We start from the raw sequence: 24,371 nt of genomic DNA on the forward strand, positions 1-24,371 counted from the left end.
TAAAAGACCATGACTGAGCCTCACACCTCTGTGAGCAAAGTGACTCTCTAGCCGTGTTTGAGCTATTGGACCAGCTATCATATTGCGCTGCTGTGGTGTGATTTATCTCCCCTGAGCTTCTTCCCAGCCAGCGCTGTGCCCAGGGACCCAGACAGCCCTCTCCTGCCCAGGGCTCTCAGTGCTTTATTGTGTCTCTCTGCTCAGTGCCCTTGGAGGCAGGACAACGTTAGGGTACAAACGGGGCAGAAGCGCAGGGAAGCTTGCCTGAAGTAGCACGGACGGCTGGCAAGGAGGGAACCAAGCTTGGTTTTCTGAGGCTGGAGTTAGCGCCGTGATCAGTGCTGTGTATTGCTTTCACTTCACTCCAATCAGCTGGTGGGGACAGCTAGAACATATTAGCTATGTTAGCTAATGAGAATCTTCAGGGTATGAGTGGATGTTCATTTACAGAATAGTTTAACTGATGAAAGCACTGGGCATCCTGTTACTGCAGCTTGCCTAGGTATAATCCAGCACTCTGTTTAACTTTCATCTCAGAACTGAAGTCAAGGTTTTGTTTTGTTTTGTTTTCCTCCTCCCCTGCTTCTGTTGCCTTTTTCAGGTCTGCCTGGTAGGGGACTGTGTTGGAGGAATCCTGGGATTTGATGCCTTATGCTACAGCAATCAGACTGTGTCCGAGAGCCAGAACAGCAGTCGGCGAGGAAGCGTTGTGAGTGTCCAGGTAATGCTGGCTCCTAGGGTCTGCTGGGAATAGGTCTGCTGGCCGCAGCACCTCCATGGCCCCTGTTTTTAGTAAGGATCTCTTCATGAAACAACAAAGGCTTTATTCCTTATCGATGGCAAGCGTGTCTTAAGGTGCATATGTGTCTCAATTTGCATGCATTTGCTCTGGAAAGGGATGCTTCACCCTCTGGTGTGAAGCTTCACCCACACCCTTAGGAAGTGGTTTGGTCTGAGATCTTGTATTGCCCTCAACTGGATCTTGGGGTAGATGGGGAAAGGAGGATGGAAGGAGAAGGTTATAATGCGGGTGTATTCCTGATTCAACTGTCAGAGTGCTAAATCCGTATATTTCAAATCCCAGGATACCGACCTCCTGTCTCCTGGAATAACGGTGAACAACAGCTATTGTTCCAGTGGCTCCAATCTGGAAGCCAGCAGACACCTCAGCAGGAGCAACATTGATATTCCCCGTAGCAACGGAGAAGATCCAAAGAAGCAGCTGCCACGAAAAAGGAGTGATTCATCAACCTATGAACTGGACACGATAAAGCAGCATCAAGCCTTTCTTTCAAGGTAAGATTTTGAAGGAACAAAACCAGCAATATTCCGGAGCCGAGATTGGTGCATCTGTGAAACCCGAATGTTGCTTTGTCATCCTGTGATAAGCAAGGTGGAGGAAAGCATTTAATTTAGATTAGAGGGGTATAGATTTTGGTGTGTTGTAGACGCAAAAAAAAACTAACAGCACTAGAATCCAGCTGCTCTGCTGCATCTGTATTACAATGGCAAGAAACCCTTCATCCTGTTGCTTGACAGACGAGGCAGTTGGGTAACTGCATTTTTGCTGTGCTGCAGTTGCAGGATGGAGATCATAAAGCAAATGCAGAAACAGTGTGAGGGAAGAGGGCGAAGCAGAACTGGGAATCCAGTGTTCTTTTAATTTCAAAGCATCTCTGAAAGCCGATTTTTGAGTTGGCTGGCCTGTTCTTGAGGAAGGTGGGGGTGAGATGAGTATCCTTTAATTTTGGCCTAGTTCAAGTGTGAGATTGAATTGCAGTGCCCTTTCCTCTCGCGGGAACAGGTTTATGTCGTCATGGTGGCGGGATGCTCTGGATGAGACATCCTGAACCTTAGCTGGTTGGCTGGTTCATGGAGCAACCTTCAGCTGCACGTGAGGATTGTTCTGTCTGCGTGACTTTGGCAAAGAGACCCGAGTCCCCTGTGTGGAGCAGGGACAGGGGATTGTGTTCTGTCCCCTGCCAGGGCTGCTCTGTTGCACCAAGGTCATGTTTTAAATTTGTTACCCACTATCGAAGCTCCCAGTATCACATTCCTAAGCTTCTTCAAATGGACTTTCAGAAACTTCTCTGTTAACATAACCGATGAAATTTTCATAGCAGTCTTTACATTGCTGCTGATTGTTCAGGGATTACTTCTGTAAGCCCGGAGGCGTTTTCTGACTGAATCATCTTCTTCAGCCTGTGGAACTGGACAGCGCAGACTTTTTTCCTCCTGCAGGCCCAGAGGAACTGTAACATCCTCGTAATCCCTCTTCCCCCATGGCCCAGGTACTGAGCAGCAATGTCCTGCCCAGCAAGCACCATTATCTGCATTGCAGCTCTGCCAGAAGCTGATCCTTTTGCCCTGTGCCGAGCTGAAGGCTCCTGCACTTCTGCCGCTCCTTCACTCCCTGCACTCGTTGCTCCAGCACAGGGACTCACGTTGCCATCTGAGGGGCCCTTTTGTAAAAGACTCGTAAGACAGAGAAAGTAGCAAAGTGCATGTCATCGGTGCACAGAGATACTATGTTCAGAAGGACAGCTGCATTTACAAAAACCGCAATAAGCTTCTCGGCTATTTCCAGCAGGTTAATAAAAGGCAATCAGTCTGTTGTTCTTACCTTATCAAAACAGCCCCCTGTATTACAGGAGAAAATAAGAGTCGTGCAAAAATGTGCTCTTTCTCCTCCTTGTTCTTGACCTCAGGGGCACAGACTCCGCTAAGGAAAGTGGGCTGGCATCCTGCTGCAGTTTTACATCTAGTTTAGAACAAGCACTGGGCCTGGCATGGATAAGGGATTGCAGTTTGTTGTTTCAAATAGCTTTGTCCGAGTCCCTCCTGCTCCATTGTGCCTGCTCCCGACATGAAGCACCTGGGGGGAGCCTGGCAAGGACTGTCGGTGTTCAGTGCGCTGATGGATTGGTGCACCTTTACTTCTTTTAGGGTTTTATATCTTTTTTAAATCTACCTTTAGACCTTGGGTCAAAAATGCATCTCTCCCCACGGCTCAAGAGCAGGATTCCCTCAGGGAAAGGGGCAGGTTGAAGCTGCTGTACGAGCTCTGTCCGCATCTCTCCCGCTCCGGTCCCTGGCACAGGGGAGGCTCGGGCGCAGTGATTCACCTCTTCCCCTCCTGCCCGACGGCAGGGCATCACACCGGGACCCGGCCCTGGACCTTGTGCTTACAGCCGTCATTGCTGAGCAGCACAGTCATCAGCAGAACGCCCCTTCGGCCTCTCTGTCACCAAGTAATGATTTTCCCATACAAAAACCAAGCCCTGATTTGACGCGGCTTCGTGCAGGAGATTGGCAGAACAGAGCCAAGTTTTCCTAATGGGCTCAGCAGACGGGCAGCCTGGCATATGGGGGCCTTTCTGTCCGTGCCGATTGCAGATTTCAACTTGTGCCAAAGACGCTCATTTTTATTCATGTGTCAGACCTACCCGCTTCCCTGGGATAATGCCCAGCAAGCCAGAGCAGCATCTGGAGATTACAATCACACATTTATTTTTAAATTCAGTCCTTCTGCACAACTACATTATTTCTGGCTCTGCTGTACTTGTATTATTGTAAATGAGTTGATTTGCTTCTGAAATCCATAAGCTCTTGTTTAATTAATGCACACAGTACATCTGCTGCTTTTTAAAGGGAGAATGGGGCACTGTAGGTTGCTTGGAGCATGACAGATTCAGAGTTCCCCTTGGCTCTCATTTCTTTTGATTGCTAAAAAGACTATCAAGTTCCCAGTAAAAGGAGAGAAGCTGTCCAAATTGCTCAGCAGTATGAGTGCTCTCATTCTCTTCCATTCCCCACGAAGAGATGCCGTGGAAAGATGAGTGGAATACGCCAAAAATCCCTTGCACCCGTCCTGCCTTAGCACATCTGCCATCAGGATAGTCTTTCCTTTTGTGCCTTCGTTTGAACGACGTTGCTGTCGCCCTGTCGTCGGCAAAACTGAACATGTTCTAAATAACTTTGTATTCCTTACGCACAGCAAACTTAATGCATTGCAGTCTTGTCAGCTAAAATAATTGTAGCTTCACTGAAGGTGGCTTGTTTTTAAATGTGTTTCAGCATTGCGCGTCTTGGCAGTGTGATCTCGGGGAAGCTCGTTCACATCACAGAAATGGGAACGTGCTCATTTTAGCTGTCACTGCTGTAACCTCCTGTTCCTCTCGCTTTTGACATCGCTGTTTTGACTTTCCATGATACCTATGTCTGGCATAAGTAAGATTGTTATTTCCCTGCGGTTGGTAACCAGGAGAATAGTACTGCTTGCATGTGTGCACCTTTAGAGAATACATGACAGTGTGGGATGAGAAGGTTTTTTAGCATCCTTTGAGAGTGGCGGTCAGCAGTGCATCTCTGGGGTGATGCATTATTTGCCAAAGCAGGAACCAAAGTCCAAGTGAAACCCATTTTTCTTCCTAAATTTGTGAGTATTTGCAGCTGCCCATTTATTGAATGGCTGTCCCAGAGGAGGAGTGTGTGTGAGCAACTGCTCCGGTGCTACAGATGGTGGGGAGTGAGTGCCCTATTTCCATGAGCGCAGCAGCGCTGGGACGTCGCTGCCCAGCCGGGCAGCCAGCACGCTGCGTTCAGAAGTGGCCTTGATGAGCAAGTGCTATTGCATACAGAGAGACGGCGAGTGCTGGTTACCACCTGGGATTTTGACTTGGGGCCACAGAGCTGGCAAGAGACTGTTGCATTTGCATCATCCCTGACTCCAGACCAGTAAACCTTTTATCCAGCCCAACTGTTGTGGTATCCGTTTATCCTACATATTTTATAGAAGCTGTTCAGATGCTTTTTAAAGTGTTTGCAAACACCCTGTTCAGTCACTGCTGGTATTCTGTCTTCAACTCTCCACTTCTAATTATAACGACGATAACCCGGCCAGGCTGCCGCCTGAATCTGTAGAACCTGCAGAGCAGAAGAAATTGCAGCTTACTGCTTTTGGATGATAACACAAGAATCTCAGAAACCCTTTTGTGAACCAGGTTATTAGTGTTACCCATCTGTCATTTCGCTGTCTAATCCCAGATCTAGATTGCAAAGAAGCACTGCTTCCTAACATGGGGGTGGATACCCAGGATTTTCATCTCTGAGTTCCCGCTTCTTCTCCCTCAGTGTCTAAGCATTATGTGAATTTAAATCTCTGTGTTAAACCTGTGTATTGCCCAGCCTGCACTGCACGCAGGTTCAATTTTACAAAGAGATTTGACACCTGAAAGAGGGGGGGGAAGCTAGACATGTTTTATATCATTATTCTTTTTTAAGTACAGTTACCTGGAATTGTTGGGCTGGGGTTGAGTAGTAGTTTGATAATAACTTGACAGACGTGGCCTCATGGGCAGAAGAGAAGTGGGAGAGTCCTGGGTGCACGATAAATGCAATTTACTGTATGGCCATTGAGTTAATTACCCCAAATTCCCATTCCCAGTGAATGCCTATACCTGCATGGAAGCTGTGGTGCAAACTTGGTGCACAAGGATTTTAGAAACCCTCTTGCAGATTTTGATCTTTCTTCTTCTCTCTCCTCTTCCGTTTTCTTTTTCTTTTTCCTTTTCAATCCTATAACGTTTGTCCAACTACTTCCACGAGGAAGAAATGGGTAAGCACAGCTTTCCGTAACATTTGAGAATAAGGTGATGGAAGGAACTCAAATGTTGACAATCAGAAAGCGTAGCAGTAATGTGTGTAGTAGAGTGAATCACTGTAAGCCTACTTTTTTCCCTGCTACTCTAGTAATTTTGGCTTGCTGGTTATTTTATCTTGCAAATGACTATTCTGCTAGCAGCAACCAAGATTTTGACTCCTCAAAGAAAGACCATTTTGAGGAGATGGGAGTGTGTAAATGAACCCACTTGAAGCTTGGATTTGTACAGTGTAAATTACGCCAATGAAATGGGGTAGTTGTTTGGGGGGATGTTTTACTGGCCAGTAAAACTACAGTACTGAGGCATGGTGGGTTGATTGGCACAGTTCCTTCACTAAAGAGACAGAAATTATATTCGCTGTCAATCGCTTACCTGGCCTTCAATTATGAAAAAACAGCGTGAATAAAATTTTGACTTTATTTTCATTTCTTGTCCCAGTTTGCATTCTAGTGTGCTGAGAAATGACCCAGGATCCAGGCGATCTAGTAGCTCTACGATGTTGGATGGAGGAAATATTGGAAAGTTTGAATTTGAGATCACTGACTTCTTCCTCTTCGGTTCTCCCTTGGGTCTGGTTCTTGCACTGCGAAAAACTGTCATTCCAGCTCTTGACAGTAAGTCCTGATGTAAACTGCTGAGCTCACTTAGTGGATGGTGTAAGCACCTCCTACTACAAATCCAGTCATTTGATGAGACAAACTGGTAAAAACCAAACGTTTATGTAAAATATTTATTGCACCGTAACGAAGCAGATCACTGTGTGCTCTAGCCAGTACTGATTATACAATTTATTTGCAATGTACTTCCAAGCATTAAAAATACTGGGCAATTCTTGAGTCTATAAATATTGTTGTAAATTGTTTCAATTGACTAAACTGGAAGATGAGGGAGATGGTAAATCCTTAGCACTTTTTTTAACCCAACAGTTGTTCTTTTTACAAACAAGTATTTACAATGTTCTAACACATAACCTTTTGATACTTGAGGGGTTTTTTTTTTCTTCATCTTTTTAGTCTTTCAGCTCAGACCAGCTTGTCAGCAGGTCTATAACCTGTTCCACCCTGCAGACCCATCTGCTTCACGCCTCGAGCCTCTTCTGGAGAGGAAGTTCTACCTTTTGCCCCCCTTTAATATTCCCCGTTACCAGAGGTTCCCACTGGGTGATGGCAATTCTGCTGTTCTGGGTAAGTCACTTTGGATCCATATTAGCTGTCTAAAGGTTTATATCCACACTTCACATGAAATTATCAAAGCAATTGGGAATGACAAGAAAGAGAATTGGCCCTATAATGTTAGCTTTATTCCCGGTTTACGAGAAAAGTAGTTTTCTTCCAACAAAATCAGTGCCTTGTGACCCATATGCCCTTCACTTGTCACACAAAGGCCATCAGCTGCTGAGAGTCATGATGTGGTGACCTCTCTGTGAAGGTCCCTGTCTTACACCCAAGCTGGTGCTTGTGGTTGGGACTGAATGAAACATGATTAACTTGGCTGAGTTTAGGACTTCGATGTTTGGAGGGACAGTGAAGACTGGAAGAAGCAGAGTCAACAGTGAGATAATGAGATGATTTACTTGGTTGCAACCTGTGCTTTTTCATGGGACAGGCTACTGCAGATTGGTGGGCTGGTGACAATGCCTTGCCCTTGCCATCTTGCCAATGAGACACTTTGTCTTCCTAGGATACCTAGGATTCCTCTGCCATCAGTGGCCTCTTCACTTGCTCTGCCCCAATTGCAGCAGTAACAAAGTCTGAAATGGCTGTGTGCATGCCCTTTTGTCTTACCGGGTTGCATTTGAAACAGCTGTGTCCTGACCATGCCCTGCCTCAGCTCCCATTACATCAGTGCTCTTGCAGTTGATCTAATAAAATAAATTATATTTCCTACCATCTTCACCTCACTTCTGTGCCTAGACTCTCATGGTCTGCTGCCATTTCAGTGCAGGCTCTCATTGCAAGGAGCTCTTGGGGTAGCTCAGCACTGTGCAGAACTAAATTTGACCTTTCTGCTTCACCTAAAGCTTTGGTTCTCTGCAGGGTCAGGGCTTTGGGGCAGGAAGAAAAATTGTACCATAATTTTTCCCTTGTTAGACGTTGTTAGTCAATGGCTACTTAAAGCCAACGTTGCAACTAAGAGTTGCCACTATAAAACTACATTTACAGCACACAAAAAATCATGCTGGCAAACCAGAGTAGAATATCAAAGCCACCAGCTAGAAAGGCTGGGATTTGGTGGTTGGTTTTTTTCCCAAAGCTCTGGTAGCTTTCCGTTTGTTTAATATTTGAATCATGCAGGACTAAATGAAGAGGAATAGGTACCTAGAGCTGAATAATCCTGGTGATACTCTGCATCGTTTTTGAATTGAAAATGCAAAGCAGTGGTCTCCTATGTACCAGTATCTTTAAAAATTGTATTGTAATTGCTGAATCTGGAGGTCTGATTTGTTAAATGGATGTAAACTAAAACCCAAGTTTAATAAAGTGAATAAAATACTCTCTACAGGCCCCACTCACTTGTCAAATTTAGCAAAGATCTTGCTGCAACACTTTTAAAAAATGGATCCACCCACAATTACATTTGTACCCAGTCCAGTTACAACAGCTCAGCGAATCTATAGCAACTTGAAAAGCAATTTGATTTTTGGGTGTATTCTAGGTATCAGCTGCAGGTGGCTTCTTTAAAAGAAAAAAAATCCTAAACACCTCACCTTCTTTCTCTTAAACACATTTCAAATCCCCTGTTCCCACTGAAGCCAGAGGTAGAAGCCCCGTTGGCACTGAGCAACCTACGTTCTAGTTATCATTCTGTGCAACAGCAGGGATCTTATGAGTTTGCTGTGCCTCCCCAGACCTTTGTTGAGTTGACTGTGTTTAGAGAGACACTTGCTATGTAGTGGAGAGGAGTTAAACAGCAATTAGCTCAACTATGAGAAGGGTAGAGTGATTTCAAAACCCTCTCCATGCTGCTCTGCCGTGATGAATGAAACTGAGAAAAAAGCAGCTTTAAATTCTGTTCTCGTGTAAGACAAAGCCTCTTCGTTTGCTTATCGTAAAGTAACAGGCTATTCCTTTCCATTAGAGTCAAAATTTCAGTGTTGTGATTTACACATTACCCAGAAGGACTGTTCTAACCATGATTTGCAAAGCTGCTACCCAAGTTAGTGTTCACTGTAAGGCGCTCCAGAGAAGTTAATTGCTGCTATAATTAAGCTATATGATTTGGTGATCACGTAAAATTCAGGTGCTCAATTATAATTAGTTATGTACAAAACCATCTGTAAGACTGCTTGTGCATATTTCCTTGTGCAGATAGCTTTTTTTAAAGTCCACGATTCAGAAAGCCTCTTAGGCTTCTTTTTTTCTTTTTCCCATCTGTACTAAATGTTGGGTCCCGGTTTCATTACAACCAACTTGCAGAGTGAAATCAAATTCACATCCCTGCTTACTCCTGTGCTGTGCACTGTGTAGGCTGTGAGTCCGATTCACGTAAATCTCCCCTTACACCATATTTTTTCCCCCTTGTAGTAAAAAGATTTCTCTGGATCTGCTGGGTATTTATGCATTTGGCTCATTGGAGAAGCTGGTTAAGAGGACTCCCTTTTCTTGTTGTTGAAATGCCATCGTTGTGCTCTCTGCTACCAGTTAATCTCTCTGATGTGGGTCTATTTGGAAAGTCACCCATGTTTTGTTTCTTTCACTCTATTTGAAGGTTGTCTTTTCATTGAAGACTCATAGTTGAAGTGCTCGGTTGTAACTGTTTGTATGTTAACACTTTGTGGCCGCATGTCTGTTGTTCTTTGTCCTTCTGTTTTGTTTTTTTTTTTCCCATCTGCTTCTAGTTGAGACAATCCAGAACAATCCCATCCTCCTCATGGAAAGTAGCCCTCTGGGTGCTCTCCAGCACCAGGACAGCTTCATGGAAACAAGTATCCCCGTTCCCGTACTGAATTGGCAAGATGTTTCCAATAAAAGTGCTGGTTTTGCTGAGTGTGTGTAATCTACACTTTTGTATTGTCTATGGTGTTGGGGACTTGGGGTGCTTTTTGGAGATCACACTGTTGCCTCCTGGAGTTGAAATCTTCATGCTGTGTCTCAGGCTGTGCCACATGAAATAACCACTTGGGATCATGCTTGGGTATACCCGGTCTGGGAGACCCACCGTGCAAAGGACGAGTTGGGATTACAAACTCTGTCCCATTCCAGTGTTGATGCTGGAGGGGGAGACTGCTGCCACGTACTTACTTTTTTCCATCTGTAGTGGCTATGCTGCTGGAAAGAGGCTTTGACACCGCAAGACGGAGTGCCTGGGTGGCCCTGCTCGTGCGGTGTACACCGTGGGAACGGGTTGGTTGGCTGCAGTGAGTGTCTCCCCAGCAGTCAGCCACGCTGCACCGTGGCCAGAAGTCTAATTAATGTCTGTGTCAGAACAGATTTTGTCCATTTGAGTATTTTGTGTTTGGAGACTCCTTGTGGCTCTGCTGAATACAGTGAATGAGGCTTTCAGACCCCAAGGTGGCTATACATGTTGGCTTTTAAAAATTGATTTCTTGACTTCTGCCTTAAAAGCAAAGTTTAATGCATTTGTTTTGCCTTATTTTCCATCATAAATGCTGCATGGCCTCATTTATTCTGGTTGTGGCTGGTGCTACATCTGTGATTTTAATGAGACTTGGCTTTGGTTTAGTTTTTTCTTCCCCGTGTGTCTTACTTGCCCGTTCTCACCCCTTTTTCAGTGTTTTGCACTGAGAGCTTGGTTCTGCTGCCTTGTTGTCTTTAACATGCTGACCCTTGCTGTTTATGAGCAGTCCAGTACGTTATGTGGTCATACAGGATGGCAACATTGCTGACTATTCCAGATAGTCTCTCCCTTTGTCTTTTGAAGATGTAGATGATTTTTAGGTATGCAGTTGCCATGTTGCCTGTGCTGTGATGTTCTGTAACAAAGCAGAAGGAAAGGATCTGGTACTATTAATTAATCACTGTGGAGGTCACTGATGGAATGCCACTTAGCTGTCGTCTGATATTTTCTGCTATCAGGACAGAGCTTTCAGAAGCTTCTCTGCTCTTTACCTTGAGTGTCAAGAGCACAGTGTGGCCCAGCAGTGCTTGGCTTGACTCTAGCAAGTGCTGCATCCCAGCTCAGCCACAGGACTGCAGGAAATTTGCAGAATCGTAAAAACTTAGGGACAACAGAAATTTATCTGGCTCTTGATCTCAGGGTAGCGACTGCAGAGTGCCGAGGCCTGACCCCTGACTCCAGCACAAGCAGGGTCTGGCCTGTGCTGAGCAGCTGGCTGGCTTTTCTGGGTTTTAATTTTTTATTTTTATTGAACTTCACATATTTTTTGATTGCTTTCAGTATTTCCCGCTTCAATGCCACAGCTCAGCCTGCAAATAGCACATATTGAAATCTGCCATTCAGATACCCCAAGGACTTAATGCAGCGCCAGCAGTACATTAAGAGCGTGGCCCAGTGCCGTTCACTTAGTGGAAAACAATTAGTAAGAACATTGACAAATGAGTCCATAAATGAAAACTGAAATGAGTATTAAAGATCCATAGGTAGGCAAAAAAAAAAGTGATTTTGCTTCTTATGTCACCTCTTCTGGAAGTGCAGTTAAATCTCAGTTCGTTGCACTGGCCCGACGTGTGCGTGCTGCAGTTCGAGCAGCGGCAGGTCCTTTGCCTGGGAGAGAGGGTGCTCAGGGCACCGCTCGAGCCAGGTCTCCTCTTGCTGAAGCTTCCTCGTTCTGATGAAGTCTGCCCTCAGGCAGGGTACAAAGTACCCTCCAGCCAGTGCAGTAAAACAGTGGCACCTCTGTCCTTGTCTAGCGACCCAAATGAACGGCTGATCCTGATGAAGGTCTGGCTACTGCTGGTCCTGGTCCAGCCATCTGACTTCACCCTGGGCTGGAAGTGCTTGCCTGAGAAACCTCCCCCGATTGTCAGGACCTGAGCTGTGGCTGGGGATGCCACCTCTGCAATGCAGAAGACGTGGCCCTTAAGGAGCAGGAGCGGTTGCAGGTGCTGGGGTCAGCCTGTGCTGGCGTGGCAGCATCCGCGACGTCCACCCTGGTCACCGCACTCCCCAAGAAAGCACCCTTGGTTTCAAAATTGCAAGAGCAGTGCTGCACAAGGGATTTGTTGCAAAGAATGCATGGAGTTTAGGAAACATGTTGCTAGGGTTTTTTTTTTTTTTACAAGTCAGGTCCCAGGGTTTTATCTGGAAGTCGCTGTCACTGCAGCTTTGGGGACAAGGAAGCTTGGCTGAAGGGGCAGTGGTGCACAAACAGGTTTTCTGTCTACGTTTCCTGCCCTGCCTTTTCCTGGCCCTTGTTTTTCTTAGAAACTGTCCTTTTTCCGGGTGTGTAGCTTGGGAAAAGGGAGAAACACGACAGCAACCCGAGTGGGCTGGAGCATGGGAGCAAGCGCTGCTGTCGGGCGGCACTTTATCCCCTGCAGAGCAGACTCCTGCCATCAACACAGGCAATACTAAGCTGAATAGTTCAGAAATGCTGAAAGAGGTTAGGCTTTCATCGGAGTGAAAATTACTCCTGTGGCGACACTAGCTAGGATGGTGTTGGAAGGGCTGTTGAGGTTGGGTTTTGCTTCAAAGTCATTGTATTCAAAAATCCCCAGTCAGGCCCAGGAAAGCAAGATTGGCTAAAAAGAGCAAGCCCAAAATACCACTGTTTCTTCCTTTATTCACTTTCCACTTTCTGGGCCCTCGAAAAAGGAGACAAAATTCAGGCAGAGCTAAGTAAAGACAACACTAATGGAGCTGGAGCCATGATCAACCCAGGCAGCACCACATTTGGCCCGGCCTTTTCTCCTGTGTAGCATTGCCGTAATGCTCTTCAGCGTGTCTTCCAGCTGCTTCCTAATTCAAGCCATGGATGTTTTATATTTGAGGGAGAGAAAGAAGTTCAGGTTTCTCTGGTAGGTGTTAGTTAAACCTGAACCTGGCATTTTTCTTAATGTAGACAAAGCCAAACCTCTCGTTGCATCTGACCAAGTTCAGGGAAGCTGATGGTCATCATTCGTGTTACAGCTGTGCTGGAGCACCCATTTGATGTGACACAAGGGCGTAATTGCAGAAGGATCTCACCGTCTGTATAAGCAAGGGAAAGGAGAGGAAGGGGTAACGAGGGAAGAGATGAGAGGGTTGTCCCAGGTCATGCAGCAACAGAACGAGACCCTTTACCCTTGAGACCTTTGTGGGGTTGAACGCAGCTCCCAGCTTGGCTCATGTTCTCCAAGTGCAGCCTCTGCTTGGATTGTCTCCTCTTGCTTGTGCTGGTGCTTTCTGCAGTAAGAAAGCCGTGCTGGCCCGCTGGGGCTGGCTGGGTTGCAGATACTGCTAGCAGCCTTGACAGCCAGCAGCTCAAGGCAAGGTGAGAAGAGGAGGAAAGTGCTGAGAAAGTGATGCTGGTAATGGCCTTTCAGGCACAATGTGGGCAGTGTGTGCAGCTCATCATCAGGTCAGGCTCCCGCTAGGGCTCAGATCTTGCAGTCCACGAAGCTTTTACACAGAGCAGCTTGTGGCCTGATTTTCCCTGCAGAGAACAGAACTCTTTTACCAACACTTAGCTACACATTTGCTGCTTCATACGTTCCCTTTACCTCCGCTGCAGCAGGGTTTGTGTGGGCACAGACACTGCTGCTGCGAACTGGGAGATGGGAGGAAGCAAGTCAGTAGCCCCAAGCAAAGAAGATTGATATTAAAATAAAACAGTTGCCAAAACAACGCCCTGTGTCAGCCGCATACTGGGATGAAATCCAAGGATATCTAAACTGGCTGAAATAGGCAGAGGATGTTGGCGTGTGGCAGTAATGTACTTGCGTTCCCCGTGGCATCTACTGCCTGGCTGGGCACAAACCCGTGCCCTGTCTGATACCTGGGAATAAAGTCGAGGTGCTGCTCCTCAGGTACAGCAGAGATGGGCAATGTTAAAATGATAGTAAGTAGCTTTGCTTTTGCATGTTAGTGTCATACCGGTGCTGCCTGCTATGAAGTACTTGGTATTGGCGTTACAAACTCTCCGCAGTGCAGGATCTTGGGATATCCCACAGGCAATTTGGCCTCGTAGCATCCACAGAGGGGAGAAGACTGAAAGGCAGAGATTTTATCGTGACTTTCAGCATCTCTCGGTTTGCCAGTCCTGAACATACTAGGTCCATTTCCCTCCGATACATGTATAAGGTCCATGTGAGCCTGACTTTAAATCTTCCTTTTCTGTATTTATGTACTAAAGGGTTAGGCCACACATTGGTAAACCTGAGGTTGGGATCTAAAAATCCAGACTTGCATGTTGTACAAAAGAAGCTCTGTTTTCACAGAGACTGATTGCTCCCCGATCCGCCAACACCGATTGGAGATGTAAGTGCTCAGCACCAGACTCCTTTCTTTCAATAGCCCTTACTTTAGTTTAACGAGTGTTGGCTGTATCCATTAGCAATAAAATACAAGTTCAAATTTAGTCCCTGCCAGGCATGAAAATGTTTTCTTGATTTTTTTTTTTTTTTTTGCATTAATGCTTCTATCTTGGAGATGTTCATTTAAGTCTAAATGTTTCAAGAAAACAAATATCCCCTTTCTAAGGTTGTTTCTTGTTGTTCTCCTTACCTTGGTTATTTTGTCTTGATGTGAATATATGAAGTTGTTTATATTCACATCTGTATGTATGACACATGCTTCTGTTATTGCTGCTTGAGTAAGTCTGCCTGGATTTTTCTTTGGGGTTTTCAATTTGTTTTTTGAGCTACTTATTTTGCTTCTCTCAATCAAAGACTGCTCCTCCAGCCACATGTCTCTTTGCCTGCTGTGGTGTTTGCTTTCTTTTCAAACCAGAGCTCCGACGAAATGTTTTTTTCATTCCAATCAGTTCTGAAAGGTTTTTGCATCTACCAGCCTTGTTTGCCTCCTTCCTCCCCTCGAGTTCATCTTGCCCAGCCTCTGTCTGTTGGTCTAATATTTTGATTTCCCTGTTTCAACTTTGTAGCAGATGTTGTTCAGTCTCATGGTGCCGTCTTCATGGAAAGCGCGTCCCTGTCCACCCCCATTTCAGCCCCTCAGTTCAGGGGCTTCCGGAGAGCCAGTGAGATCAGCATTGCCAGCCAGGTCTCAGGAATGGCAGACAGTTACACTGCTTCCAACATAGCCAACAGTAAGTGTTTCACCCCCTCCGAGACTACCGCTCGCTGCCGCACCACTCTCTCAGCACCGTGCACCGGGCCAGAGCCACGCAGCTTCTGTCTGTCTGTCTGTCTGTCTGCGGTTATACTTGCCGTTTATAACAAAAAATTTGAATTTTTCCACCTTCACCCGGTTTTGGCGTAGTCAGTGCCGCGTGTTACCATATCCCCTGGAGGAACAGATGATATATTTGATTATAATACAGGGGCCACCGCTGTGTTATGCATGTTGGACTGTGCTGGTGATAAATTGTTAAAAAATAATATAATTGATAACTCTGAGTACCATTTGGCCGCTGTGTGTGGTGAGGGTTAATCCAAAGGGATGTTTCTGTGCTGCCGTCGATAAGTCGTGCAGAACTGGTCGGGATCAGCACTGCCAGATTGATAACACAGGATGCGGTGTGTGGCTTGATGCAGATCGCTTAAATGTGGTCCGCAAAAATGGGGACGAGTAAACCCCTCTGTAATACTGAAAAGGAAAATCAGGTTTGTGTTATTTATTACTTTGCATTAACAATTCAGCTCTTCTAGAGCCCGCAGGGCAGCTCAGAGAGTCAGCCAGTTATGACCCATGTCCCAGAGCCGAATGAGGAATAAAAGGGATTTTTTTATTATTTCTCCCAAGACCTGTATAACTTCCCAGCTACTACAGGGGAGAACAAGAGCCTTTGTTAATGGTTCAGCCCCTTCTTTATTTCAGCTGAAGTGTGAGATGAACAGTCTGCGTCCTCAGGGACCTCTGATAACTCAGACGGAAAAAGGTTGAAAACCAAACAAATTAAAAAACAACAACAAAAAAAACCACCTTCAGCCCAAACTCTTGTCCCAGAAGGTGGCAAAAATTTAGAGATACTCCATTTCTGGCACGTTAGACTACAGGGCTATGAAGGACTCACTTCATAATTAATTGCTGAGGTTAATAACGCTCCCCGAGGCAAGTGTTAGTTGCTGAAGGTCAGGGGCTGCCATAACTTCTTGCCCTGTTTGAGGTGACACTCAGCAGCAGAAATAAACTACCTGCACTCAGACAAACGAGGTTTTCTCTCCCAAAGCACATCCGAGAGCTGATGCCGCACTCCCTCTGTGCATTCTTATATTTGTCCTGGTAAGACATCTTGCCAAGTGCTTGCTAAATATTAATTTGCTTTGGAAGAAGGCTCCTGGGGGAGAAGGTGTTTGTTTAGTGCTGGTTTAACACCCACGGAGAGCTGCCGAGCTCGGCCGGCCAGGAGGGAAAGCGGGGGACTGTGGTCGTTCGTTAGGAAGTGTTTACGCCAGGGTGATGCCTAAAGGCCCGCGTGACGCAACGCGACGGAGGGATCCTGCCTCTGCAAGCTGACGGCAGGATCAGGCCCACGCAACGCTTGCCTCTCTTTGCTTTCCCCACGCTCTCCCCGATTATTTAGCTTCTGGTTTGTGTAATTTATTCCTCTACGCACTTCACGACCGTCCAACCTGTTTCTGAGATCGGAGAGGAGGAGTCCAGCTCCGGCACGGGCTGCGCACGCACCCCGACCCCATGTGCAGCCTGCCCCAAGGGCTGCCGCAGCCCCTTCCTTCACCTCCCGAGTGCCGACGTGTCCTCTGAGCCCTGGCTCTGGCTTTGCAGCTCTGGCTTTGCAGCTCTTGCTCTCGACCTTATTAGCATGGTGGTAATGTGAAGCTGCGGCATTGGGGTTGGATGTGGCCCACGCCTGTCCCACAGGGAGAGCCGGAGGAAGTCCAGGGGGGCACCGCAAAACCATGGCTCCCTCCTGCAAGCCCTCCCTAGGGTGCAGCTTCCCTTGCACTGTGAATTTCTGGAGGATGAAACTGGTGTTGCCTGTGGCAATGTGTGCGTGCTGTAATAATAAGTGTCATTTCTGCTTTTTTTTTAATTTTATTTTTCCTTTTAGAAACCAAACACAACCTTAATCATTGTAGAGGGTTTAGCCTTCTGTCCCAACTTGCCCTCCCTCACAAATCCCCTACCCAAACCTCGTCCAAGAGACGTAGGCAGCATAAACATGAAATCCCTTCGAAGGGAAGAAAGCTCGAAGGGCCATGGAGTCAGGCTGCAGACTGTGCTCTTCGGATACCCGACCTGGACATCAAGACAGGTATTCTGGAGAGATCCACTCCGGTCGACCTCCTTTGTCATTCGATAGTCACAGAACTTCACAACACATCTGTGCGCTTTCACTGAGGCACTTGCAATTTCTGGTTGCATTTTAACAAGTATTTCTGTCACTTTGCTCCAAAGATCGATCATAACACAGCTAACAACTTGGCAAGAGGAGGAGTTCTGGGCAGAGCTGTGGGGACAACACTTCTGCCTCCACCACTGTCTTTTGAGCATGGAAAAGTAAATCCTGTCTGCTTCCTGCAAAGAATCTGAAATTACCCAAGCTGGGGACTTGCATGAGAAATGAAAGATTGGGACACGACCAGGAGCTGCCAATTTGGAAGACAGGGAGTCAGAAGTGGCTGCGAGGAGATGTCGATGTGCTCTGGAAAAGCCATGTTGATCCATCAATGCCCTCCTCCTTCCCATGGCTCTTCAGAAAAGCAAGGGCCGTTAGGATGAGGGTGGCCTGGGCACTCAGCACGGCCCGGGCTGGGCCATAACCCTCTGCACGTTGCTGTGGTGGCAGCTTTGTGCAGGTCTCTGGAAGGAGCTGGTGGGTCCATCTTTTCAGTTCAGCATCTGTGCTCATCACCAGCTAGATTTACCTTAACAGGAGGGGTTTGTTGGATCGTACCTTATACCTGGCAGCTTTCCTGGAAGTCCATATAAACGGAACATTGTCACAGAGAAAATCAAGTTTGAGAAAGCCCTCGTCAAAGCCCCAGCTTGCAACCTGCATGCAAACACAGCTCCTCCTGTTGCTCTCTTGATCTGATCCATCTTCTCTTTCCATTACTGCTTCTCCAGGCCAGAGTGCGTGGGGGTTGAGGACTCCTCACTGCTGGGAAAGCAGCCCATGCCTTTGGGGTCTGGGCTTTGGGCTGAGACGTCCTCGTTGCCAGGGAGTCGGAAAGGATGTGTGCATGGGCAGAGCTCAGGGCAGCGTTGAAGCGTGGTGGTGTCCCATGGGTGAACGGTGGCTGTTGGTCGCTTGTGTGCGAGTTGTTGACTCCCGGGGGGGGGAAACTCTTCTGTGTTGTCTGTAACCTTGCCCACCCAAGTCCCAGTGTATTTTTCAGTCCCATGTGCAGCGGAGTCCCGGCACCCCTAGACACTTTTCTTGTTGGCTACTACAGAGGCTGTGCTCCTGGGGAGGCTGGGCTGGACATCTCAGTTGCCTGCAATGTGGTAGCCCAGAAGGGCAACCAGAACTTGTTGGGAACTGCCAATCCCAGCAGCACATGCTATAGCACCCTGCCTTATGGTGCCTTTTAGCATCTCACGTGGGCTCCCAGTATTCAGATCCTCTTTAGTGTGGACAATATCTGGATGCTAAAGAGTCTTTTATTCCTTGGTGAAAGCTAAAGGAGTTGGATGCAGGGCTGGAGATTGCCTGGGCATGTCTGTGGGGAGCAGAGTGCACACACCCTTCCTCCCACGGCTCCAGGGACATGTGTTTCTGTCTTATGTCTTGGCACGTGGATTTCCAGGCTCACTGCATGTGAGCCTTGGACCCCTTCCCTGCGGTCTGGACTAACGGCCAATTAATACCTGCCCTCTAGTGCCTTCCTATTTGCTTAAATAAAGGAGAGCTCAAGTGGTGGTGCCCCTGTGTATTCCGCCCTTGGTTTGAGCAAACGCTGAGCCCTGGGTCAGTTGTTCCCTCTTAGCAGTGCGACCAGCCAGGGAGCAACCTCCCGGTGTACCTGGAGCGAGGAGCCAGAGCCTCGAAATGCCATTTGTGACTGAGACTGCGCGCACGTGTGAACCCCCTTTGTCTGAACGAGTCTTTTGTTTCTAGTTGCTGCCAAGTGGTGGGGAACCAAAAGGATCGACTACGCTCTCTACTGTCCTGACGCTCTGACGGCTTTCCCAACAGTCGCTTTGCCGCACCTCTTCCACGCGAGCTACTGGGAGTCCACGGACGTTGTCTCCTTCCTGCTGAGACAGGTACGGTCGTCCTCCCGCCCCTGATCTCCCTTGGGCTAAAAATGTTTTGGGCTCTTTGTTTTTTCCGCTGCACCTTCCATGACTCTCGACGCGTAGAGATGAAAAAATATCCTTTGCCACTGCAGATCCGTTTTCTTCCCCTTCTTTTTGTTCCTCACCTGTGTTGTTAGCAGAGCTGCACACATGCAAACTTCATGGACACGTGCTGTCACACCTGGTTAGTTTGGGTCTGGGTTTTATCATTGGAGCAGGTTTCAGATGGGCTCGGCAGGGAGCCATCGAGCGAGCCCAGGGCCATTTCCTATCAGATCGCAGTGGCAAAAGTTGGTGGCACTTGTTCCTTGAAGTGAGCTGTTCTCTGTGTGTGTGAGTTTGGATCTCAAGTCTGAAATGTAAACGAAACTTCTCGATGTACAAATAAAAATAGCACCAAATAGGATAAAGCCAAAGGAGAAGTTTTGTACGAACTTGATGTGAGTTGATAGACAGGGATGGGCTCTCCATTTTGGCTTTCTAAGTTATTATGGTCTCCTCTAGGAACTCAGACCATCGTCACTGCATTGGGATTTAGCCATCGTTCCTCCAGTACAAAGCAGTTCTCCTGGGGCTAGGTAAATGGGGATTGCTGGTGTCTGGAGTCTGAAATCGCAGGCTCTATCAGCCTACATCTGGCCTGAGATTTAAATTTACTCTTTAAAATGTGTTTTTCCTAAAAGAAATATTTTTCCTTCAGTTCCTTGGGGATGAGGGGGAGTTATTTGCCTTACAAAGTATGAACCCCCCAAGGAACGATACTTAGAGCACGGAACTGGAAAAAACAAAACTACAAGCAACTCTGTGGATTGCATTGCCCACTTCGACACTTGGGTTTGCTTTGTGTTAGCTCAGCTGTTAAGCTGTCCCCGCTCCCCTCCAGCCTCCTCAACGGCAGCTTTCAATTATTTATGATTCTGTTGGCAAACTTTCTTTCAGTGCTATCTTCCAAACAGTGTGGGAACCATAAACAACAGAGATGTCAGGGCTGGTGGCAGCTGAGCGGTAGTGATAATCCAGTGAAATCCTTTCTTCCCGGGCTGTATCTAGCCCAGCGAGACATCTCTGTGCTTGCACACACCTTGCTGGATCCACTGCTGTGAAACCCCAGCCCCGCATCAAACTCAGCCTAATAGGGCTGAAGAGAGAGAGAGAGAGACCTGTAATTGTGCATGAGTGGGAACAGTCACGACAGTCTCGGACACAAAATGCTCTACTCAAGAAATAGCCAATTACTTGGGATTCAGCCCAAACCTGGGTCTGTAGCACAGCGTGGCACTTCATATCTTGCGGCTTGAGGTACCTCTCCATCCATTCGAAGCCTGCCGGTGGCTGCCTGGCTACTTTGGCACCCCCCTTCCCCGGTGCCTGTCTCTACTCACTTGTCTCTATCTTGAGACTGGGATTTTTCTCATTCCCTGTTGTCTTGCGGTCCTTCCAGAGCACCACACCACTTCTTCCCCTAATAAGGACTTGTTTCTAATTGCCTTTGAAAGTTATCTCTGGACAAAACGTAGAAGTAAACTGTTGAATAGTTTTAGCCTCCCAAGATTAAAGCTTGTTAAAACAAGCCCAAATAGGACTCAAAATAGATTCCTGATTGAAATAATTTTCAGTAAAACTTGCTATTTTGTTTATCTTGGATTTCCATGAACTCTCTCCCCAGCCAGCTCATCCTCCCTGGGGTCCTTTTTCCATTTCCCTGGAAGAAAAACAGCTTCAGCTCTGCAAAGCGAGCTGGCCTCTGTCAGACCACTACAGCCTTGGTCAGCTGGAGAGCTGCTAACCACACAAAATATGTTCAAGACCTTGTAAAAGAGCCTACGTTTAAGAGGCTCCTTAATTTTTTGGAGGGACGGGGTCACTAAGGACTACTGCTGATTTCTGAGTTCTCCGTGCGAGGTCACCTCCCAGTCTTACAGCGGTCTTTGAGATGTCCCCTCGCCTTTGGGGTCTGTGGTGTTATTCCTCCCTTTCCCTTCTAGAGCTTAAGAGCAGTCTAGGTAGGATCTAATCCTGCTTCTCCATCCCTGCCCACACCCTGGTGACAGGCAGGAATTGCCTCCAAAGTGCGGCTGGTGGGCATCACCTTCCCCTTCTGATCCTTGCTCTGGTGCGGTGACATCCCACCAGCACAAAGTCCTTGAGCTCTGTCAGCCTTGGAGATGAGGTCAGGATGGACAGACACCCTGGGCGCTGCCTTGCACGTGGCCGAGCGGACCCCCGCGTGCCTCCGCTGGGGTCAAATCAATAGTTCTCTCTCCTCTCAAAATGAGAGGAGTAAAAGCCATGGGACAGGAGCAGTCCAAAATGTGTTTAAATAGAAATAAGAAATGAGCTGAAGGAACGGCACCTGTCGGCATGAGGCTGGTAGAGCAGCCGGTGCTAGATCTGTTACGGGAACAGCATAAAACGTGTTTGAAGGAGACCGGTCCCTCGTGGACCGTGGGAAGAGAATAATGAACGCCTTGAGGAAGGGCAGATATCTAAGTGCAGAGCTCGTCCTGCTACGTTTGAGTCAGTTTTGTACCTCCTGACGATCTAAACAAGCTGCGTCCCAGCCAGGATTAAGTCAGCGCTGGCCGCAGGCTTTGCTAGTTCAGAAGAGACCACTTGTCCTTGCAATTAAGGGAGCAGTCTGTAAAACCTGCAAGCTGACAAGGCAAACTCGGGCTGCCTCTGTCCAGGCATTGCCCTTACTGAGCGCTGGCTCGGGAGATGCAGAACAGCGTGGGCAGGAGGAGGGGGTCACTGCACAAGTGGCTGAAGTGTCGGTGGGATCTGTCCTCCCGCAGGTGATGAGGCACGAGAACTCGAGCGTTTTGGAGCTGGATGGGAAGGAGGTGTCTGTCTTCACCCCCTCCAAGCCCCGCGAGAAGTGGCTCCGCAAGAGGACGCACGTGAAGCTCCGGGTAAGGGTGTTTTGGGGCTGCAGCAGAGGGAAGCGCTGTCGTGTAGAGGGGTTTCGATTTGGGCTGCAAGAACGGCACTGAAGGCGGCCAGCGTGGGCACGGCTGTGTCTATCCACGGCAGAGACAGAGGATCACGTTGCACTGCTGGTATATATTAGTGGTTATATCCTACCCGTGTAGTTGTGAAAGAGCGACCCAAAAGATGGGTACCAGCAAGATTTCCTCTTGGCCTCGAGTCTATGTAAAACACAGAAAGCGTTGGCCGTGGGTCAGGGAAAGAGACGGAATGTCTTTCAAAGTCCAATAATGCAAGTGCTCTGCTCGGTAAATGCCCTTCGCTCCCGGGAAATGTCTCCAGTTCCCGAAAGAGGGCAATTCTCTGCTAGAGCTGAAACAATGTCAGCAGATTTCTCTGGCAGCTTTGTATTGCCTCTTAAATCCAAAGAGTAAGAGTTAATAGACAGTATCAGAATTGCATGTACAAACTGCCATTGAAATTGGCTCTTCAGCCGTGTACACGCAAATCCACCCCTTCGATGCGAGGCACGGCGTTTCAGCTCTGCCACAGGTCAAATTCTTTTCTAAAGCTGAGAGCTGTGGGTGGAGTGGAGGGGGGGAATGGCACAGAGAAACCCATGCTCCAATTTGTCTGGTTATATTTGTCATTTCCCTGTGAGGCTGTCCCACTGCAAACTTTTTTTTTCTCCCCCCCCCCCCCCCGACTTGTGCAGAACGTCACAGCCAACCACAGGATAAACGACACCATTGCTAATGAAGATGGGCCCCAGACCTTAACTGGAAGGTTTATGTATGGTCCGTTAGATATGGTCACGCTCACAGGAGAAAAGGTACCGTGCCTGCTATGGGGGCTGCGCACCATGGGGGGGACAGAGACAAAGGCGGTGCTGGTCGGTGCTCGCTGGGTGCCTGACAGGGTTTGCTACCTTTGCATCTTGGCCACGTTCCCCTGCTCAGACTTGCGTGGTGCCTCCTTCCAGCAGCAGCGTTCATCATGGAGGTCTTTACCACCAAGGCCAGGTTTCATTCCAGCATCCTGATGTTTGGGTGCTGCTCAGCTCAGATCTGTGAAGTGCAGAGGGTGAAGCAGGACCCAGCCCTGCTGCCATCCAAAGGGGCTTGGGTGGAAGGTCCCCGTGCTTGGCCTGTTCTACTCATCTGTGTCTTTAATGCTGTTGTTGACCCAGCCTTGCTGTCTTCCCAGGTGGACATTCACATCATGACCCAGCCACCGTCAGGAGAGTGGGTTTACTTTGATACCGAGATCAGCAACAGCAGCGGCAGGATTTCTTACGTCATCCCTGAGAACCGGCGCCTGGGCATTGGCGTGTACCCCGTCAAGATGGTGGTCAGGTGAGGTACCTTGGGGTGCCGGGGCTTAGTTTGGAAGAGGAACAAAAGTGGAATCTGATGACTGCAGAATATGGTCCCTCCTTGTGGGGTAGCTCTGATTGCTGGGTGGGTTCAGAGCCTGGTTTGCCAGCAACAGGGACAAAGCCGTTTGTAATTTACAGCTGTAAGAGGAACATCCATGTTTTATTCCGACTCCTGTGTTATCAACAGGATGCAGGAGCAGGCCTTCTGCACCACAGATGCATGGCCTTGCGGTCATCTGCGAAACTGCACAACTGAGCATATTTTAAAGACCATAAACTTGTCCTTGAGGGACAGAACTTTGTACTCATCATAATTCACAGCCCAGGGCTCCAGCTCAGCTCCAATTGCTCTGGAAGGGGGAGGAGAGAACCATCTTTTCAGTGGTGAACCCAGCAATGGTTTTTTGGGGGTATTTTTTTGAGTCGCTGACACCAGGGCTCTGGAGCGCTATTTCCAAACCCACTTTAACGCAGAGGCCTTCACGCAGTGCCTGTCACTGCTATAACTGAGGGTGGCATTGCTGTTAGAGGCTTTGGGCCGGATTTGGGTGCTGCTTTGGGCTTAGCAGGACTCGGCGATAGCTCCTGAAAGAACCTCTGTATCTTGATGCTTATAAATACCTGCATCCCTTTCAGGGGTGACCACACATATGCAGACAGCTACATCACAGTCCTGCCGAAGGGGACGGAGTTTGTGGTGTTCAGCATCGATGGCTCCTTTGCAGCCAGCGTATCCATCATGGGCAGCGACCCCAAAGTCCGCGCCGGAGCGGTCGACGTTGTAAGGTCAGCATCGGGGGCTGGGGCAGTCAGTCTGTTTTAATCTGGCGTTGCTCTAGGTCTGCAATCCGTTGACTTGTGGCTTTCCTTCTAGGCACTGGCAAGACCTCGGCTACCTCATTATCTATGTCACGGGCCGCCCCGACATGCAGAAGCAGAGGGTGGTAGCGTGGTTAGCACAGCACAACTTCCCCCACGGGATCGTCTCCTTCTGCGATGGGCTCGTTCACGACCCGCTGCGGCACAAGGCCAACTTCCTGAAATCCCTCATCACAGACGTAAGCCTGGCTCTGCTGAAATATGATCGTAGCACAGGTTTAGATTGCTCCTCGTCC

At 47.9% G+C, this 24,371-nt stretch overlaps 1 protein-coding gene across 8 annotated transcripts in view; it reads left to right on the forward strand.

Moving 5' to 3' along the window:
- PITPNM2 (phosphatidylinositol transfer protein membrane associated 2) overlaps positions 1 to 24,371 on the forward strand; it is a 137,506-nt gene that overhangs the window by 111,141 nt on the left and 1,994 nt on the right. For 5 of the 8 annotated variants that reach the window (XM_082324968.1, XM_082324971.1, XM_082324972.1 and 2 more), the window contains 13 exons: positions 602 to 721; positions 1,085 to 1,296; positions 6,102 to 6,277; positions 6,677 to 6,847; positions 9,502 to 9,651; positions 14,665 to 14,829; positions 16,756 to 16,959; positions 18,769 to 18,917; positions 21,746 to 21,862; positions 22,594 to 22,710; positions 23,085 to 23,233; positions 23,893 to 24,042; positions 24,131 to 24,314. In XM_082324968.1, coding sequence (XP_082181094.1) covers positions 602 to 721; positions 1,085 to 1,296; positions 6,102 to 6,277; positions 6,677 to 6,847; positions 9,502 to 9,651; positions 14,665 to 14,829; positions 16,756 to 16,959; positions 18,769 to 18,917; positions 21,746 to 21,862; positions 22,594 to 22,710; positions 23,085 to 23,233; positions 23,893 to 24,042; positions 24,131 to 24,314 — 2,064 coding nt within the window. The remainder of the gene's footprint in view (positions 1 to 601; positions 722 to 1,084; positions 1,297 to 6,101; positions 6,278 to 6,676; positions 6,848 to 9,501; positions 9,652 to 14,664; positions 14,830 to 16,755; positions 16,960 to 18,768; positions 18,918 to 21,745; positions 21,863 to 22,593; positions 22,711 to 23,084; positions 23,234 to 23,892; positions 24,043 to 24,130; positions 24,315 to 24,371) is intronic. The other 3 variants (XM_082324974.1, XM_082324973.1, XM_082324975.1) reach the window with 3 other exon arrangements.

This window comes from Platalea leucorodia (assembly GCF_965183815.1).
Source record: "Platalea leucorodia genome assembly, chromosome: 12".
NCBI lineage: Eukaryota > Metazoa > Chordata > Aves > Pelecaniformes > Threskiornithidae > Platalea > Platalea leucorodia.